This window comes from Maniola hyperantus, chromosome 13 (genome assembly GCF_902806685.2).
Source record: "Maniola hyperantus chromosome 13, iAphHyp1.2, whole genome shotgun sequence".
NCBI classification, from domain to species: Eukaryota; Metazoa; Arthropoda; class Insecta; order Lepidoptera; family Nymphalidae; genus Maniola; species Maniola hyperantus.
Genome location: NC_048548.1, coordinates 1571301 through 1592349, shown reverse-complemented (window position 1 = coordinate 1592349; position 21049 = coordinate 1571301). Strand labels below are relative to the sequence as shown.

At 38.1% G+C, this 21049-nt stretch overlaps 1 protein-coding gene across 1 annotated transcript in view; it reads right to left on the bottom strand.

Annotated features, from left to right (window-relative positions):
* Cht7 (chitinase 7) overlaps positions 1–21049 on the bottom strand; it is a 116098-nt gene that overhangs the window by 31481 nt on the left and 63568 nt on the right. Inside the window, exons 2-5 of the mRNA XM_034974472.2 lie at positions 18192–18270; positions 16965–17167; positions 12776–13013; positions 8393–8572 (exon numbers count right to left, since the gene is read on the bottom strand). Coding sequence (XP_034830363.1) covers positions 8393–8572; positions 12776–13013; positions 16965–17167; positions 18192–18270 — 700 coding nt within the window. The remainder of the gene's footprint in view (positions 1–8392; positions 8573–12775; positions 13014–16964; positions 17168–18191; positions 18271–21049) is intronic.

Genomic DNA, 21049 nt, shown 5'->3' with positions numbered 1-21049 from the left:
AAAATTAGCCTATGTCCTTCCCCGGGATGCAAGCTATATCTTTACCAAATTTTGTCAAAATCGGTTGAACGGATGGGCCGTGAAAGGCTAGCAGACAAACAGACAGACAGACAGACGCACTTTCGCATAACGCATTTATAATATTAGTATGGATAATGTTATTTAAAAAATTATTATAATACTAGCTTATTCTCGCGACTTCGTCCGCGTGGACTACAAAATTTCAAACCCTTATTTCACTCCCTTAGGTGTTGAATTTTCAAAAATCCTTTCTTAGCGGATGCCTACGTCATAATAGCTACCTGCATGCCGAATTTCAGCCCGATCCGTCCAGTAGTTTGAGCTGTGCGTATAGATCAGTCAGTCAGTCAGTCAGTCAGTCAGTCAGTCAGTCAGTCAGTCAGTCAGTCAGTCAGTCAGTCAGTCAGTCAGTCAGTCAGTCAGTCAGTCAGTCACCTTTTCCTTTTATATATATAGATGTTGTTTAAAAAAAGTTTATAACATTTAGGAGGTGAACACAGGTCTTTATACAAATTGAAGGTTTGTTATATAGGAGTTTCCGCGAAATTTATTACGGAAATCCATATCCAGCGTTTGGCAATAAATATAACGCGACATCGGTATGGGCAGACTATTTGATAATATGTGCATGGTATTTGAATGCTATGGTAACATCCCATTTATATTGCAAATAACTGGGCGATAAAGTAGTTAATGTGGCTAATTCCGTTGTGCACAATCTCTAAACTAAACTAAAATGGCACGTCTAAATCTATTGCTATCCCTTTCATAATGTTGCTTGCGGAAAAGGATAGCACTAGATTTAGACTTGTTAATTTAGTTTAGTTTAGAGATTGTGTACAAGAGAATCGGCCCAATTATATGCCTAAGAATGTGCCTAGATACTAGCTCTTACACCAACTTTATCGTATACTAGGTGATGCTTGCGACTTCGTCCGCGTGTATGTAGGTTTTAAGAATCCCGTGGGAACTTTTAGAGCCTCAATAGCTCAACCGGCAAAGGAGTGGACTGAAAACCGAAAGGTAGACGGTTCAAACCCCGCCCGTTGCACTATTGTCGTACCTACTCCTAGCACAAGCCTGACGCTTAGTTGGAGAGGAAAGGGGAATATTAGTCATTTAACATGGCTAATATTCTTTTTAACAAAAAAAAAAAAAACTTTGATTTTCCGGGATAAAAAGGAGCATATTATGTCAGTCTCGGTTTTTAATTACTATATCGATGCAAAAAGTTACAGCGATCCGTTGCTCCATTGCAACGTGATTGAAAGACCAACCAATAAACCTATAAACCAACCGAAGCTGTGATAGCCTAGTGGTTAGGACGTCCGCCTTCTAATCGGAGGTCTGGGGGTTCGATCCCGGGCAGGCACCTCTAACTTTTCAGAGTTATGTGCGTTTTAATTAATTAAATATCACTTGCTTTATTGACGACTAGCTTATGCCCGCGACTTCGTCCGCGTGGACTACACAAATTTCAAACCCCAATTTCACCCCCTTAGGGGTTGAATTTTCAAAAATCCTTTCTTAGCGGATGCCTACGTCATAATAGCTATCTGCATGCCAAATTTCAGCCCGATCCGTCCAGTAGTTTGAGCTGTGCGTTGATAGATCAGTCAGTCAGTCAGTCAGTCACCCCTTCCGTTTCTATTTAGATTACGCACTGCATTATCTGTACCAAATTTAATCAAAATTGGCTAGAAAAAGAGGCAATAATCAAACAAACAATCGCATTTATAATATTTATACGGATTTAAACATGGTTATTTATCTGATAATGTAGTTATTTATTGTGCATAGGAATTTACTATAAGTAGTCATGTGCATATTTAGAAATAACTTGTAATAATAATATTATAATGGGCACATACACTCAATTAACGATACTTGTTTTGTATTATGTACTAGCTTCTGCCCGCGGCTTCGCCCGCGTGGCCTACAGGAAACAAATGGCATTTTTTTTATTCAGAAACAAACATTATAACATCAGGTCGCGCACCCTGCACCTGCACATAAAACCTTCCAACCCCCATTTCATCAAAATCAAAAACCTACTTTCCAAATTTCAAGTCACTAATATCAATAATTACAACTATCTCATACAAACTTTCATCCCCTATTTTACACGTATTTCTTCATTTGTGATAGAAAACCCAAATACCAATTTTCATGCAAATAACTTGACAAACGACGGACTTTCATACAAACTTCCATCCCCCATTTAACCCACTTAGGGGTGGAATTTCAAAAAATCCTTTCTTAGTGGATACCTACTCTTTACAAAGAATAGACCCTCCAAATTTCTTGTCTTTAGGACCAACGGTTTAGGCTGTGCGTTGATATATATGTCAGTCAGTCAGTCAGTCAGTCAGTCAGTCAGGGCTTTGAATTTTATATATATAGATATAAGTATTATCATATCTACATGCTTATGTTCTACGTTTTTGGTTTCGAAATAAACTTGATTTTAGTTGTGCCAGATTAAAATATATTTTTGATGCCAGATCTAGTGGTTGCTTACTTTTTATCCTTGAATCTGATTTTCAAAACTTTGATGACTGGTCTTTAACTCTTTTTGTCCCTTTTATATAGGGTGTTACCAGAACGCTAGCAAAAACTTAGCGCTGTTGTTATACTACTTACACTTACACAATCCAATAACAATAACCATTTGCCTCAATTTGTAGTTTTAGTAATTTGGTATTTTTCAAACCCGCAATGTATAGCGTGCAAAACTCGGGTCAATGCCCCGTCTACGACGCGGCATTGGCCACTCCGAGTGGCCTACTTATGCAACGTTCGTTAGCCTCTAGCGTCAGTCAGATGTTTTATTTGCAATATATCGTAAACTTTTACAAAATTATAGGATTTCATCTTCTTTTCTTTTAGGACAATTAGGGAATTTGTAACAAAACGTCGTGGCTTTGACGTCACTGAAGGCGTCAAATGTTCCTACATTTGACGCTAAGAATCGTCTATTTTTCTTTGATTTCACGTCACCCCATAGCCTAGCCCTAATATTTGACATATCGTCGATTCGATTCGTCAAACCGAGAGTTCTTTCACTCTAGTTAACTCTGGCATTATTCAGCTGGGTGATTCGCTTACTCAGTTTCTAACACTGAATGATAGCCACGGAGCTAATTTTTTTATCCGTTGAAAGTTTTCTACGAAAAAATATTTTAATATCACCCAGTGAAGCAGCAATGTAGAACCAACCAACCTCGGTGACTATCATTTAGTGTTACACACTGAGTAAGAGCATCACCTAGCTGTTAGGTCAATCCAATCCATCAAAGTGTCCACTGTCCTACGTCTAATTACTATAGTCAGACAAAAGGACGTGTGTTGCTCAATGTCGCAAACTGAATACATACATCATCTATTGTGGTAGAAATCGAATACACATTGCGCTAGTGGCGTTCGTAATTTGTCGGCCGGCACGACAAATTGCGCAAACTAGACTTTTGGTCAGGGTTTTCAGAATTAGCATATGAAAACGTTTCATAGTTACAACTTTGGTTTAAACAATTAAATAATTTTGGTAATCAAAATAAAGCTTGCTTAAATAAATAAAACTAGCTTATGCACGCGACTTCGTCCGCGTGGGCTATTATAACATATAATTTCAAACCATCTAACCCACTTAGGGGTGGAATTTCGAAACAACCTTTCTTAGTGGATACCTACTCTTTACAAAGAACACACCCTCCAAATTTTATGTCTCAAGGAGCAGCGGTTTATGCTGTGCGTTGATATATGTATATGTCAGTCGGTCAATCAGTCAGGATTTTGAATTCATAAGGTCGGTTTTGTTTAAGGAGTTTTTATTTTGATGTAGAATGCAATTGAATTTAGATGTTAAAATCTTCTAATCGCTAGTGAATATACCTAGCTATGTTTTACAAATCATCACGATCCCTATTGTAAATGCGAAAGTGTGTTTGTTTGTTGTTTTGTCCTTCAATCAGGTCGCGACGGAGCAACGGACTGACGTGATTTTTTTAAATCAAAGATTTCCCACGGGATTTTTAAAACCTAAATCCACGCGTACAAAGTCTCGGGCATCAGCTAGTTAACTATAAAACCATAGTTAACCATAAATCAGTACCCTCATTATAAATGCGAAAGTGTGTTTGTTTGTTTTGAACCCCAATATTAAGGTATTGCGTTACTCAATTACAGTAGATAGGTAAGTACTTGTATTCATCACGATTTGTTACTAAACCTCGCAACGTTAGGGCACGGCCATACTGATGACTACCATGACTCATGAGTCATGTGAAACGAGGTCGTGTGCCAAAGCGACTAAACAGCGCTACCAAAACGGAAAACTAATTGCGAAAAAATGTTTCCAAGTGTTTCCAATTAATACGTGATGACTGATGTGACTAATATCACTGATGATTGGTAGGTAGACCCAGATTTGTGAGATATGTGAGAAAAGGTGACGGATTTTCCTTAAAAGTTTTTTATGATTACCTACCTATGTTGATATTGGGTATTTTTTTACAAGAATATTAGCCATGTTTATCATGACTAATATTCCCCTTTCCCCTCCAACTAAGCGTAAAGCTTTTAAGGAGTAGGTACGACAATAGTGCAACGGGTGGGGTTTGAACCGGCAACGTTTCGGATTTCAGTCTGTTCCTATAACCGTTGAGCTATTGAGGCTCTTGTTTTTTTTTAGTTACCTATTGAAAACTCATACTAAACTGAAACGATACCCGCGACTTCATCTGCGTGGTGTAAAGTTTCTTAAAAATCTCTAGGAAACTCCTCGCTGTTCCGGAATCAAAAGTAGCCCGTGTCCTTCCCCGGGATGGAAGCTATCGCTGTATCAAATTTCATCAAAATCGGTTAAACGGATGAGCCGCGAAAACCTAGCAAAGACACAGACAATAATTTAGTTTAAGGACGATGCCGTAATATAAACCGTCAACCGTTGATATTCCATTTACCATATTTATTAAATTCCAAACTTGTTAGGTAAAAAATTGCGATTTTATCGATAAATCCTTATTTAATATCGGGTCATCACTAAACTAGAGTGGTGACAGAATATGTGGGCTTGCGATCGGCCGCTCCATCGATACTGTGGTAAATTGTGTTTAGATAGACCATAGACTAAGAATAGAATAGAATGTTTTTTTATTCATGTAAACTTTTTAAAAGTACTTATGAATAGTCAGGTAGTTTTAATTTACCACTGGTTCGGAATGCCGTTCCTACCGAGAAGAACCAGCAAGAAACTCGGCGGTTGCTCTTTTTAATTTTTCAATTTACAATGTTATTATACCGTACTATACAAGCCATTGCAGCCCCGTGCATTGCTGGAGCGAGTCAAATCCAAGCTTTTTTATCGTTTACATAGTCTGCGACTGTATAATATGCTTTTTTTAGGAGCATACTTTTAACAATAATAAGAAGAATAAGTATAGATACACTCTACGTGATAATAGAGGAGATCCGTAGGTTGACCAGAGTGACCGACATAGCTCAAAGGGTTGCAAAGCTGAAGTGGAAATGGGCAGGGCACACGATTCCAAAAATCGATAGACGTTGGAGTCCCGAGGTGCTGGAACGGCGACCTCGCACCGAAAAGCACAGCGTTAGAAGACCTCATGGAAATGTGTACTGTGTTTTGTTGCAATAAAGCTACTACTACTACCTCTCAGTAGGTGACAGACACAGACCACCACTTATAGTACACTACACCACTACGCCTAATACACCGGACACCCCCAATCGCCAAGCTTAGGCAGTTGCTTAGCATAAAGTCGGACCACGCCCGTTCGGTACCCTCATTCGGCACATTGTCTTGATTACGTGACTTTTAAGGTTCGTCCGCACCTGAGCGGCGCGGCGCGGCGCTTCAGCGAGCTGCACGTCGCGGCACAGAGCTTCAAAATATCATTTCTATCATTTTGTATGGCGTATATCGCACTAGAGCGGTGCTGCACAGCGCTTCACCGCGCGTTGCCGCGCGGCACGGCTGGATATTTTGAAGCGAAGCGAAGCGACGCGCAGTGCAGTGACGCTAGTGCGACATACCCAGCGGCGCGGCACGGCGCTTCGCGCTCGTACGCGAACGGGTATAAAAGTGACGCGCAAGTGACGCGAGGTGCCGCGTACTGAAGTTGTAGTGCGGTAGGCACCGTCGAGCGGCCTGTGGTGACGCGTTCTGCAGTCGGACTGAAGCGCCGCGCCGCGCCGCGCCGCTCAGGTGCGTACGAACCTTTAAGTTCACCAATCACAGCAAACCATTCTCCCCTGTCCCCCGCCAATAAATCGAAAAGCTTCGGTAAGCTACGGGAGTTCGCGCACCAATGGCACAAGAGGCGGAACAGCTCGGACCGTGATCGTGGACCAGCGGGTGTGCATCAATCGAGTCGCAGGGAGCCGCTGGATTCAGGCGGTACAAAACCATGGCATGTGGCTTGTATGGGACTTCTCTCTACAATAAACTTATGTCCTGCAGTGGATGTCTATCAGAACCCATATTATAAATGCGAAAGTGTGTTTGTTTGTTGGTTTATTGGTTTGTTGGTTTGTTCTTCACGTCGCAACGGAGCAACGGATCGACATGATTTTTTTCATGGGTATATTAATTAAAGACCTGGACAAGTGACATAGGCTACCTACTTTTTATCCCAGGAAATCAAAGAGTTCCCACGTGATTTTTAAAAATCTAAAACCACGCGAACGAAGTCGCGGGTATCAGCTAGTGGGTTGATAATAATGATTTTAGGTTAACAGTTCTAAATGTAATATGGTCTACGGTACCAGGGCACAGGTCGCGTCGGATATATGCCGATATTTAACCTGGTACGCCGATATTGGACCGGCCATCGCTCTCTATAGCTTACGGATACAGCTTATAGGGCCTTTCTTTTGCTTATTTTTTTAAGAGAAGGTATTTTAATGGAGATCGTTGGATGCCACTTGAATAAAGCCTTTTTAGGGTTCCGTAACTCTAGAAAAAAAGATTGCCGAAGAATAAAACGAGGCCCGATGCATGGTTACCTTCTTTAAGCAGGTATAATATAATTACACTACATAGGTACCCTTATAGGATCACTTCGTTGTCTGTCTGTCTATCTGCCAGCTAGCTTTACACGGTTCATCAGTTTAACTGATTTTGAAGAAATTTAGCAACGAGATTGCTTACATCCCGGGGACGGACATAGGCTACTTTTGGTCCCGGAAAATCAAAGAGTTCCCACGGGCTTTTTAAAGGTCTTTCCTTTGACTGATTTTGACCGAAAATATGTAGTTTGTATCTTGAAGAAAATTTTAAGTTACTATTTAGGTACACCGAAAAATCAAAGAGTTCTCACGGGATTTTTAAAAACTCAAATCCAGGCGGACGAACGACGAACTTCCCCCCCCCCCTTCCCCCTTAGGGGTTGAATTTTCGAAAATACTGTCTTAGCGGATGCTTAAGTCATAATAGCAATCTGCAAGCCAAATTTCAAGATCCAAGATCAGTCAGTCAATCAGTCACCTTTTCCTTTTATATATTTCGAGTTATCGGTTGATTTATTTACATCCTATACCTATAACCTAAAAAAATAAATGAGTGTTTTAAATTTTAAATAATTTTACCGGTATATTAGAAAGCATTTTGCCGTGAGTCGACAGAATCTAGTCACTCAGATGCTAAAATAAACTTTTTGAAAGTGACTTTCGTTTGCATGATTCATAAATAATGGATTTGTTTTCATGTTGTCCTGGTTCATTTACAATGAAAGTGTATGCAAAACTGGAATCCATACTAATATTATATTAAACGCGTAAGTTTGTCTGTCTGTCTGTCTGCTAGCTTTTCACGGCCCATCCGTTTAACCGATTCTGATGAAATTTGGTACAGAGATAGCTTGCATCCCGGGGACGGGCTACTACAGATAGGTTACTTTTTATCCTGGAAAATCTAAAGTTCCCACGGGATTTTGTAAAAATGTTAATCAGGGATCAGCTAGTCTATATATATATATATATATATATATATATATATATATATATATATATATATATAAAAAAAAGGAAAAGGTGACTGACTGACTGAATGACTGACTGACTGACTGACTGACTGACTGATCTATCAACGCACAGCTCAAACTACTGGACGGATCGGGCTGAAATTTGGCATGCAGATAGCTATTATGACGTAGGCATCCGCTAAGAAAGGATTTTTGAAAATTCAACTCCTAAGGGGGTGAAATAGGGTTTTGAAATTTTGTAGTCCACGCGGACGAAGTCGCGAGCATAAGCTAGTCTTAAATAAAAGGTCTATGCTCTATCTATATGGGCTGGGCCTTACTCGCACTCCATCTATTTGCACTGGGCCTTACTCATGCACTAATCTTACCTTTGAGTAGCAGCACGAAGTTCTTCTTATCCTCTCCGCCCTTGGGGTACTCCCAATCGATGTCCAGTCCATCAAAGTTCCTGTCCCTCAAGTAAGGGATGGCGGAGTAGATGAACGTCTGTCTGGAGTACCGGGATGAGGACATCTCCTTGAATTTCTGCGTGCCGAATGACCAGCCACCTGGAGAACATCATCTTTAATTAAATACAGGGTGTAACCAGAATCTGGCAATGGGTATAGTCAAAGACATGCAGAGTGACATAGGCTACTTTTATCCCGGAAAGTCAAAGAGTTCCCACGGGATTTTTAAAAAACCTAATTTCAAGCGAACGAATTCGCGGGCATCAGCTAGTATAATATATTATTACGCTAGCGGAACTGCAGGAAAAAACTAGTGCACCATCAAAAGAATGTTTATTTCCAACAGAACCCTAAAAAAAACTTTACAATACCGCAAGGAAAACCTAACCTACATTTACCCACCAATTGTCTCAAAATTCCATTGTGCGAAAATCAATTAAAACTCACTGCATACCAGTGTGCATAGTATGAGATTTTCTATCTTACCAAACGTTGATCGAATTCGAGCGTCGAAATACTTTAGCGTTAAGTAAAATTAACTTTTAGTTGTGATAGCCTAGTGGTTAAGACGTCGCGCACGCACCTCTTACTTTTCAGAGCTATGTGCGTTTTAAGTAATTAAATATCACTTGCTTTAACGGTGAAGTAAACATCGTGAGGAAACCTGCATGGGTGAGAGTTCTGCATAATGTTCTCAAAGGTGTGTGAAGTCTACCAATCCGCACATGGCCAGCGTGGTATGGCCAAAAACCCTTCTCACTTTGAGAAGAGACCCGTGCTCTGTAGTGAGCCGGCGATGGGTTGATCGTGATGATGACGAAAATTAACTTTCATAAAGATTATCATCATTATCAACCGATAGACGTCCACCTGTTGAACATAGGTCTTTGAATCCAGAGGCTCCTGGGACTCGTTTTATGTCGTCTGGCCATCTAGTTGAAGGTCTTTCAACACTGCGCTTTCCGTCACAAGGTCATCATTCTAGTACCTTGGGACCCCGGTTTTTCAAACTATTTGTTCTGCGCATTGCCACTTCAGCTTCACAACCCGTTGAGCGAAGTCGGTTACTCTGCTGCGCGATTGCGGTAGAATGATAGCTACATGTCACGCGCTCGCTCACAATTGGCTACAATTTATTGTTGCAACAAGAGTACCATAAATTCAGCCAATCACAACAATTGCGGTTGTAACAATGATTGATGCAGGTTTTACAGAATCGACCAGCTGGTTCTCTTACAGATCTCTTCTGATTTGATAACGTAGAGAAACTCCAACACGTTTTTCGTACGGGCACGCTAAATCGCTTGGCGGCACGGCTTTGCTGGTAGATTGGTAACTAGTCACTGCCGAAGCCTTTCACCAGACCAGACCAGAAGTTCTAAATTACCAAACCCCTGTTAGGATTTAACCCGTGACCTCCCACTAATAAGACCTCAGTGCTTACCACTGTGCCAGGAAGGTCGTCAAAACTCACTCAAGTCGTTTCGACACTTGAACAGTATTAACGTTGCCGAGATGTATAATCTCATACTAAGCACATACACAATACGACTGAATAGTGAGGGGAACGTAGCAAAAACCCGATGTCGATAGTCGATTACATTAAGCGCCTTTGTTGCGTTTCGTTTCGCTTCGAACTGTAGTTTTTGTGTCGCCGTGAAAATAGGTGAAAATATCTAACATTCCGAGGCCGTGAGAAGGGCGGTGTGTGAACTCGTTATACTTAGTGATGGTTTCGATCACGGAATTCGAAATTAAGTTATAGAAATGATATCACTGGGGTAACTTTTTAAGTTAAAGCTATTAATTTATCTAAGGGCCAGTTTCACAATCTGCAGATAAACTTTATCTAACGAATAAATTTGACGTTATGACAGTTATGGTATTGGGAATCTGTCAAAATATCAAATTTATCCGTTAGATAAATTTTATCTGGTGATTGTGAAATAGGCCCTAAATATATAAAATTCAAGGTCCTGACTGACTAACTTATATTATATCGACGCACAGCCTAAACCACTGGTCCTAGAGACATGTTTAGAGGGTGTGTTCTTTGTAAAGAGTAGGTATCCACTAAGAAAGGATTTTTCAAAATTTCACCCCTAAGTGGGTTAAATGGGGGTTGGAAGGTTATATGAAAGTCCTATGTTTTTGAAGTTATGAGATAATATATAAAATCGACTTTTAGGTATTCTGGGTTCCGTACTTCGTGAGACTGAGTGAGTATGTAAGTGAGGCCTTTTTCAGCGGGGGTTACGAAATTTTTACAGTTGGTTCCTGTTATTTATGACCTACGCGTTTGCTAAGAAAGGATTTTAGGAAATTCTACCCCTAACGGGGTTACATAGGAGAAGTTTTTATGAACGTCTGTAATTTTTTCAAATAAAGCAGTAGATAGGTATATGAAAATTAGTAAGTATTTAGGTTTTCGGCATTTGGACTGATTTGGTATTTAACTGTCCGGCACAACGGCATTTCTGATTCATTATTTTACACCATTTAATTTCTTAATTTAACTTAAATACCAACCGGAATATATTGTAAGCAAATATTTATATTATAAAGGGCCACATGAACAATCATAGTCATAGTCATAGTCATAGTCATTTATTCATAAATACACATTATACGTCAATTACAATAATTAAAAATTCTTTTTCTTAATATTTAATAACATATTCTTTTTTCAAGAATAGATTTTGTTTAAAATATAAAATAAAATAAATGTTAAGTAAACAATTTAGTCTTGGATCTTCCCAAGTAGAAATTCATTATAACTATAGAAAGACTCCTCGACAAGCCAGCTTTTCATTTTTCTTCAATCATTTCCATGTAGGCAATATGATATAGATAAAACGATAGTATTCAAGGAAGTGTCACGCGCATGCGTTAGAAAGCACTTACATACATTTTACATAAGACGTCATAATGTGTAACTTATGTAATCCCTTTGTGCCTATACCAGATTGTCACATAAGATCGTTTAGCATATTCATAATATGTTGGCTCAACCTACCTTGACGCGACAGCACGCGTAAGTATGACATACTCGTACTAACAATTGGGTACTTATTTTACCCTTTTTAGGGTTAGGCTGTACATTCTAAAACAGATTTTTATTTATTTTTATGCATCATAGTTTTTGAATTATCGTGCAAAATGTCGAAAAAATACGACTGTAGTACGGAACCCACATTGCGCGAGCCTGACTCGCAGTTGGCCGGTTTTTTTTTTGAAAAGTTTCTTAATTTGATCCTAAAGTGATAATAAACTACCGAAAAATTACAAAAAAATTATTCAATCTATCAGTGCAATAATAATTTAAATTTGGATTTCGCCGCGAAAACGCTACCCGTGATCTTTTTAGGTTCATGAGCTGTCATGACGTCACACGGATTGGCACGCAACAGTGTTTTCTTAATAAAATATATTACAATGTCAATCCATGTGACGTCACATTAAAATTAACATGGCGGCTACATGGCGGCTACGGTATCATGCGTTTTGGATATTTGTAGAACAGATAAAAAAAGTGAAATCTTTAAAATGAATTATAAAATTCATTTGTATAATTTTATAAACTGAACTGAACATTTTTTCTACATATACTAATTATACTACAGTAACTTTTTATCAAACGTCAAAACGCGCACTTAGTATGCGATATTCTATGAAATATTGAAATGTGACATCACATCATAATGACGTAATTTTTTAGTTTAATCGATAATTTAAAATGGTTATTACACTTAAAACTAACAAAGGACGTGGATTTTACGTATTTTGGAAGACCCTCTATTTAATAATCACTGAGATTTTTTTTTTCGTGTAGTCATTCATACCCAATTCATAATATTAATCTAGTCATGCAACTTTGTGTATAATTATCAGTTTAACATCGTAATCAATGAAATATGTACTAAATAATAAATTCATTTGCTATATACGGTCATAAGAACGCCGGAAACTGACCGGAAAGAATATCTTTTAGTTCCAATTAAAGACCAATTATACATTGTATAAACATCTGATTGATGTATTGTACAATTTGAAATAAATTACTACCGGTGGACATGCAACTCTATGTGCATACTGTTTTTATTGTTGAAATTAATATTATTGATACTTAACTACTAAGAAAGTATTAAGTTTTATTTACTTATTATAACGTAATATTGGTACTGATTTTTTGCACACCTAAATTTTTGAGTAGACGCATCCTCTTCTTACTAATGCATTTAGAAAAGGACAGATACAGTTTGACAGTTTTAAATTTAATTTGGAATTCGCAAAGATACATACCAATAGCTAAAAGCGTCTTCAACTTGGGGTTAGCCTTCTTCAACGCGTTGATTCTGTCGTACAACCCCGTCTTCCCGTCTTTGGTCTCATCGTTGGACTCGAAGGAGCTGAGCTTGCCCTTCTTCATCCACCCGAAGGAGAAAATGATGTGGGTGCAGAGGTCGGGGGAGATGTCCTCTGGGACGAACTTCCCGACCTTGACACGGTATTGCGACCAGTTGGTGTAGTAACAGACGATCTGGAAAGGAGAAAAGAGTGTTAGAATTATAATGATGGTCATAAAAAGTTATACAAGAATATTTTTCGGTTTAACGGCTATTGAACGGGCAATTACTTACAGCCGTACTCAGAGTCGCTTAATCGTTACTTAAGATTGAGATAAACGAGACAGAGCTATATCTCTCACATAAATCTGTCTCGGTTTAACTCAATCTTAAGTAACGATTAGCGACTCTGAGTGCGGCGGTTAGTGGTTAAAAATAAGCGCTAATTTAGGTGTTCAAACTACATTTTGTCAAAAATACAGGGTGTAACAGAACGCTAGCAAAAACTTAGCATTATTGTTATACCTATAACTATCTAAACACAATCCAATACCAAAAACCATTTGCTTCATTTTGTATTTTTAGTGATTTAGAATTTTTCAAACCAGCGTGCAAAACTTGGGTCCAATGCCTGTCAATAGGACTTGCGTAAAGGTTTTTGACCATCACTGCACAATTATTAGGTTTTGTGCATTGCAAATCATTTCTCATTTCTTATCTGGGTGTCTGGTGCACTCCGACCGTCCGCTGCGCCAGATCCTTCTTTCCACGCACGTGCAAACTGTGAAACCAACTCCCATCGGCGGTGTTCCCACTAGATTATAACATGGGGTTATTCAAGGGGCGGACCAACAAATTCCTAAAAGGCCGGCAACGCATCGGTGGCTCCTCTGGTGCTGCAAATGTTCATGGGCAGCGGTAATCACTTAACATCAGGTGACCGGCCTGCTCGTTTGCTCGCTATATCTATTAAAAAAAATAAAAAAAAAATTTAGTCTACACTCACACACAGTCTACTCAGTTTGGATGTAGGAGTTATCTCGGAAATTAATGATCCGATTCTGAAAATTGTTTCAATTTTCAATTTTCAATTTTCATTTATTGCATTTCCATAAATAATTACATCATATTAAGTATGTACAAAGTATTATGGATACCCAGTTTGGGTGTCGCAATTTGGTCCATAGACCTTAGTAGGGAGACCGATATTATTATTTATTTTTATGTTCGTCGTTTAGGAAATCATTTACGGCATAGTAGCCCTTTTCTAATAAAAAGTTTTTTAATATTTTGTTGAATTTATTTTCATTGTTTATGTTACGAATTTTGTCTGGTAAATTATTTCACTGAGAGATAGCTACACTATCCCAGAGTGCTACACTTAGATTAAATGTATCACGTGGCGAAGTCGCGAAAATAAGCTAGTCAAGGATAAAATTATCGCAAACGAGGAATTGTGGTCAACACCACAAAACTATATCGAGCACTTACAAGTTACAATATACGCATTTTTAAAATAGTATGTCCTTACATCTATATTGACCTAGCTCCGACCGCAGGGGAATCTAATCTCTACACCTATATACATAGATACCTTTATAGCACCAAACTGTACTTGAACATTAAACATACTCATTCTGAAGGCTAACAACTTTACTTTTATAATACATTCGAAAAGCTTTGTCGACATCCGCGTTAAGTTCTGGGGACAACTTTAAACGTGCGCTCAAATATTGTTCCTTTGCATTTATTAACATAGCATTAAGATTCATTTTTGAATGGATTATTTGTAAATATAAGTTTGTGGCAGGCATTCGCAAGGTTTAATTTATGCCCGGTGTCGTTTCCTGACAGGCCTGTCTAAGGGAAATTCTTTTTCCTTTCTAAATGCAGACATTCCATTAATTTATGCAGTTTTTTATATTATGATTATAATGCGTAAAAAATGACTTCTCACGCGCCATTTTAACTCTATGGATCAACTGTCATGTCAAAAGTACGGTTCACCTTTAAAATAAGGACTAACATCGTATTATACTGACATTATATGTAAAGGAGATGGACTAAAATTGTATGGACGTGTGCTCCAGAATGTACAGAGATGATTTATGTGCCATTTAATAGTAAAAATCTTCTATTTTAAGAAAAAAAAAGTCGCATGTTGTTTTGCAGTCGTAGCATTAAGTTTGTTATAGGCATAAAAAGGCTTCCATCCAGGGCTGTAAAGTAAAACAAGGGAAAATCTTGGACAAAATCGATTTGAATTCTTATTTTTAACCGACTTCAAAAAAAGGAGGAGGTTCTCAATTCGTCGGAATCTTTTTTTTTTTATTTTTTTTTATTTTTTATGTATGTTCCCCGATTACTCGAAAACGCCTAGACCGATTTTGAAAATTATTTTTTTGTTTGAAAGGGTATACTTCAAAGTTGGTCCCATTTCAATTTGGTGAAGATCTGATGAACATCTTCGAAGATAGATACTGGAACTCCTCAACGGATAAGAGTAAATTGCTCGCGATCAGTGTAATAGCTTAGTAAACAATAGATTTTTAACCAGTCATAGCATAATTCCATGGGGCCACTAAAAATTGTGAAATAAATTTTTTTTACAAAAAAAAAAAAAAACCGACTTCGTTACACAAACACTAAAAATTGAAAAATAATTTAATTTATTACCGAATATATTATGTATACAAGAGTTAATATAGTTCCATAATAATATTTTTTGGGGTCGGTGCCAATGAGGTGCCATTGTGGAGTCCCATAAAAATATGAAGTCAAGACGATTCGCGCAGCTAAAGCTAATTGGCACCGGCACCAAAAAGTATTATTATGGAACTATATTAACTCTTGTATACATAATATATTCGGTAATAAATTAAATTATTTTTCAATTTTTAGTGTTTGTGTAACGAAGTCGGTTTTTTTTTTTTTTTTTCAATAATTTTTAGCGAATGCTGTTAAATGTAAATAGTTATTCAAAATTCATTGTATATTTTATCTGAATCCATACTAATATTATAAATGCGAAAGTGTGTCTGTCTGTCTGTCTGTCTGCTAGCTTTTCACGGCTCAACTGCTTAACCGATTTTGACGAAATTTACAGGCTAAGGCTATTGCTTGCATCCCGGGGAAGGACATAGGCTACTTTTTATCCCGGAAAATTGAAGAGTTCCCCCAGGATTTTTAAAAACCTAAATCCACGCGTACGAAGTCGCGGGCATCAGCTAGTTTATTATACTGCCTTAATATTCGTTCAGCCTGGGACAAATTTTGTCCATCTCGTTTATATGTAAGTATATGATTAATGACCAATCACCAATCATGTCGCGCTCACATCCGTCGTCCTTGTTTCATATAAGGTTACTTATAATATACTGATTACATTAAAATTATCTTGAAATAATGAATTTTTACTTAAAAAGGATATCCGTTGTATATAGTTACCTATATAAATTGTCTTAAGTATTAATTAGTTAAGTATGCAATATTGACAAAATTTTACACTATCATTTTATTAGGGACTAGCTTATGCCCGCGACTTCGTTCGCGTGGACTACACAAATTTCAAACCCCTTTTTCACCCCCTTAGGGGTTGAATTTTCAAAAATCCTTTCTTAGCGGATGCCTACGTTATAATCCTGCATGCCAAATTTCAGCCCGATCCGTCCAGTAGTTTGAGCTGTGCGTTGATAGATCAGTCAGTCAGTCAGTCAGTCAGTCAGTCAGTCAGTCACCTTTTCCTTTTATTTTATTAGGGATATCCGCTGTATGTATATTTTATTTGCAATATGTCGTAAACTTTTACAAAATGATATGATTTTTTTTGCGTTTTTTTGATCTACTTATCAGTAATCATCAGTACTATCACCTGTCTTCGTTTTGCCGGCGTTCTGGTTACATCCTGTATATTTAAGAGTTCCATGTATCTTTTTCTTCCTTACCTTATCCCACGCTACGTGTGGTCGGCACAACATGTCTTCTTCTTCCACTCACTTCTGTCATTCGTCAACGTTTTATCCACTCCTTTTTCACGCATATCCTCGTTCACGCAATCCATCCACCTTTTCTTTGGTCGTCCTCTCCTCTTTTTTCCTTCCACATCCATACTTAACATCTAGAAGTATCTAGAAGTAATAACCAACCTTATATCCATCCTTGTCTTTATGATCATCAGTGCCAACAGAGTTGTCTATCGCTGCAGAGGACTTGCGGCTGGCGATGGTTGGCCGTCCACGGATCTTTGGCCTATTCACGCTAGCCGATATCACCTGGTCTGTAGACCTTGATACACTGGTTGTGACTGATGTTGAGGTCTTGTTGGGCTTCCGTAGTCTTCTGCGTACACCTGGAAAGTACCATATCATTAACAATTATCATATTTTTAGGGTTCCGTACCTAAAAAGGAAAAACGAAACCCTTATATCGTCACTGGCAGCAAGCGAACCGTAGATTAATGGTAAGAGCGTCGGGCGTGATCTCAGGAGACGCGGGTTCGATTCCTGCCGGTCCGCAATTTTTGATATGCATTTAAAATTATTTAGAAATTTCCTTGAAGTGTAGGTAAAACACTCAGGTAAAACACTATAAAAATTATAAATAATGGGTAGCTTATATTGTGTATTTTACACATTTACATAGAAGTAAGAACAGATAGAATAAAAAGTTAACTTATAGCTTTTAGCCAAATTTATGTAGTACAAAGGAAAATAAAAATGAAATATATGCTTTTAAATTTCTTCCAGTAAATCAGCATTAACATGCATACAGATCTAAAATTTAGCGCATAAAACCAACTTACGAAGCCTTCAAATATAACGAAGTAACAACCACATAACAAAATAAACCCTAAAGTTAATAACTAGAAAGTTGATTTTAGATTAAACGTGAACGATATCAGATATGCGAAGCGTTGTTCCCATGAGCTTTTGGATACAAAATAAAGAAAATTCATTACTCGGAACGGATCGGAAAACAGTAACCTCTGGTCTCCTGTGAAAATATTTTTAAAGTCACCGCTTCCATCGATATTTTTTGCCACAAGGTCTCATAAATAAAACATTAAGCTTCCTTATCAGGTACTAGCTTATGCCCGCGACTTCGTCCGCGTGGACTATTCAAATTTCGAACCTCTATTTTACCCCATTAGGAGTTGAATTTTCAAAAATCCTCAAGGTTCTGGAATGGCAACCTCGCACCGGAAGACGCGGTGTTGGAAGACCCCCCACTAGGTGGACGGACGACATTAGACGAGTCGCAGGGAGCCGCTGGATTCAGGCAGCGCAAGACCGTGGCGTGTGGAAGTCCCTACAAGAGACTTATGTTTAGCAGTGGACGTCTATCGGTTAATGATGATGATGATTTATACTTACTAGTGGAATCTGAGGTGGGTGTGATGACAGCAATGACCAGCACAATGGTGACCATGCACCGTAAGAGTCTTGGTGGCCACTGAAACAATACAGACACAAATTAATGCTATATTATAGTATAAACTAGCTGACCCGCCCGCCCGCCCCGGCCTCGCTCGGGTAGAATTTAGAAAATCGGCGTGGCAAACTTATTTATAATTAGAAAGCGGTTAAATTATAAAGTCAAAATGATGCTGTACAATGCTCTTGCCGACTCCATAATAGCTTATGGGTTGAGCAGCTATGGCCGAACGGACAAGTCACACCTGCAGCACATTTATCAGTTGCAACTAAGGATTTTAAAAGCTATTGTACCTTTAAATATCAAACTTAAAGCAAAAACAAATGAAAATCTTATATTTAAATTTTGCAAGGTTATTAATATTCATGACAAGGTCCAATTTACACTTCTGAAGGAACAATTTTTTAAGTTAGACATCCAAAATGCAGTTCAAAACAAAATGCAGACGCGCAAAGTTACGCAAAACAAACTAATAACCGTACCTTCATAAAACAAATACGGTGAGCGCACCAGCGCACTTTAGATAACAAATTTAGAAATGAACTAACTAGATTTAATTTAAAATATAAGCTAAAATCCTATTATATTAACAAATTGTAATGATCCCCATTTTTGTATGAAATGTAATGTAATGAGGGTTTCTATAAACAATTTATATTGTTTATAGAAACACTATTATTATTATTATTATGAATTAAGAAGTAGACGGAATGACACACTTTTTAAACCTTCGTGGTTTTTTGCTGTGTCTAAATTGGATTTGTTAAACATTCTTTATGTTAGTAATAAATAAATAAAACAAAAAAAAATGTAGAGTTTTAAAAACCTCGAAATAAGTACCCTGGAAGCCAGCCATCCCAACCAGCCAGCCAACTGGAGGAAGGTATGTGGGACTCGCCGGCCGATAGGCGACCGGAATACCCACTAAAACCCAACGTCACGGGAACACCGAAGCAATCAACCGAGACCCAGCCAGCGACCTCCGCCGAGGCGGACCAACGATGTGCGCCTCCCCGCCCACCTGGGGACCCAACGGGCGACAACGCGATCCCGCGCACGTCCACTGTGCCCTCTGCTAGTCAGAGGGACACGCGGAGAAACCTCCCCCTGCCACAGGTCATAGCCAACAATATCCCGAAGAGAAATTGTTATCCATGTTACCGGGGTGCACCGGCCCGAATACTGCTCTTCCCCTCGGACGTATCTAAATGGGACCAGCAGCACCCAGGCACACTGGGAGGTTACCTGGCTGGCACCCCAAGCGAACGAGCACCTGATGTTAAATGATTACTAACCGCGGCCCATGAACATTTGCAATACCAGAGGACCACCAAAAATATTAAAAAAAAAAATTGTAGTAATGAACTAATAATTAGTATTTTCAAATTTCGAAGTAATATAACTATATCAAGTGGGGTATCATATGAAAGGTCTTCACCTGTGCATTCTAAAACAGATTTTTATTTATTTTGAGGCATAATAGTTTTTAATTATTTATTATCGTGCAAAACGTCGTTGAAATGCGATTTTAGTACGGAACCTTCAGTGCGCGAGTTTGACTAGCACTTGGCTGGTTTTTCTTACACCACTAAGTACCTAGTAGAAAACCGTGGTTAGTTAGTGCACATTGCAACTGTAACTGGCGCAAAAAAAAGAAAAGTGTAAACCACCACACACTAACTTTACCGTGAGAAGTTGTCCAATGTTTACAGTTTTCCCGCTTTTTCAGGCTTTTCCACTCCCGCAAGTATGCTACAGCTGCCTGCGCTTGCATGAAAGAAGGTTTGAACACACTTTACATGCTTGAACTTTTTACTGTAACTTCCCTGCATTCAAGGAGTTTTTTCGAGTATGTTAGTGCAGTATTGAGAGCCTTAAACTTATAAATGTATGGTATGGTATTTATAAACTCCAACTCAAACTCAAATTAGGTATGATGGTCAAAATTGTTAATTTGTAAGGTGATAATATAGTGGTGATAATTAATACGTACTTAAAAACTAAAGCTACGAGGGTTCCAAACGCGCCCAGGTCTGAGAAGAGCCCACAGCAAACTCAGCCGGGTTGCAGTTTTTTATTAGTAAGTCTATAGAAAAGTTAAGCCCACCCGTGCGAAATTGGGCTAAGTCAGCTATTAGCAGATAATTTAAAGTGAATTTAAAAATCTACAATTTTTTATTATTTTCAAACTTACTACTTCCTCGTACTAAATTAAATAACTAACCAGTTTATACTGGATTTTTCAGCATTAATCCGGACTCGTAGAACGGAAATGACGTCATAAGAATTCAAAATGGAGTCACTTCAGCGGACTAAGTAGAATTTTATTATTATTTTACCTATGTTCTCACGGATTTGAATCGCGTGCAATTTCATAAGTATAGAGTTTATGGAAAATTATATTATTACGATAAAAATGAAGCGCAAAAATTTAAAAATTTCCTTTAACTAGGATTAGATACTCAATAATTTTTTTTTTTATCCCGAATACCGAAATACGAAGTCTTCAAACATTGCGATTTACTTTAACTCTGCGTCAATATGAATTGATCCTTAGAATGACTACTTACCTAAATGAATCTCATTAAAAATTTATGCTAACGGTCGGTGGTTATGTGATAGAATTTAGGCCTTTTGTTCTAAGCTAATGCGTACGTAGGTACTTAGTGCTTACTCCGGCTACCAATTAATCCCTAGCCCTAGCTTTAATCTAGATTTTATTGTACCGTCAACAAAAAGTTACTATTATTTTTAATTATATTAATATTATTATTTATATATTAATATTATTATTTTT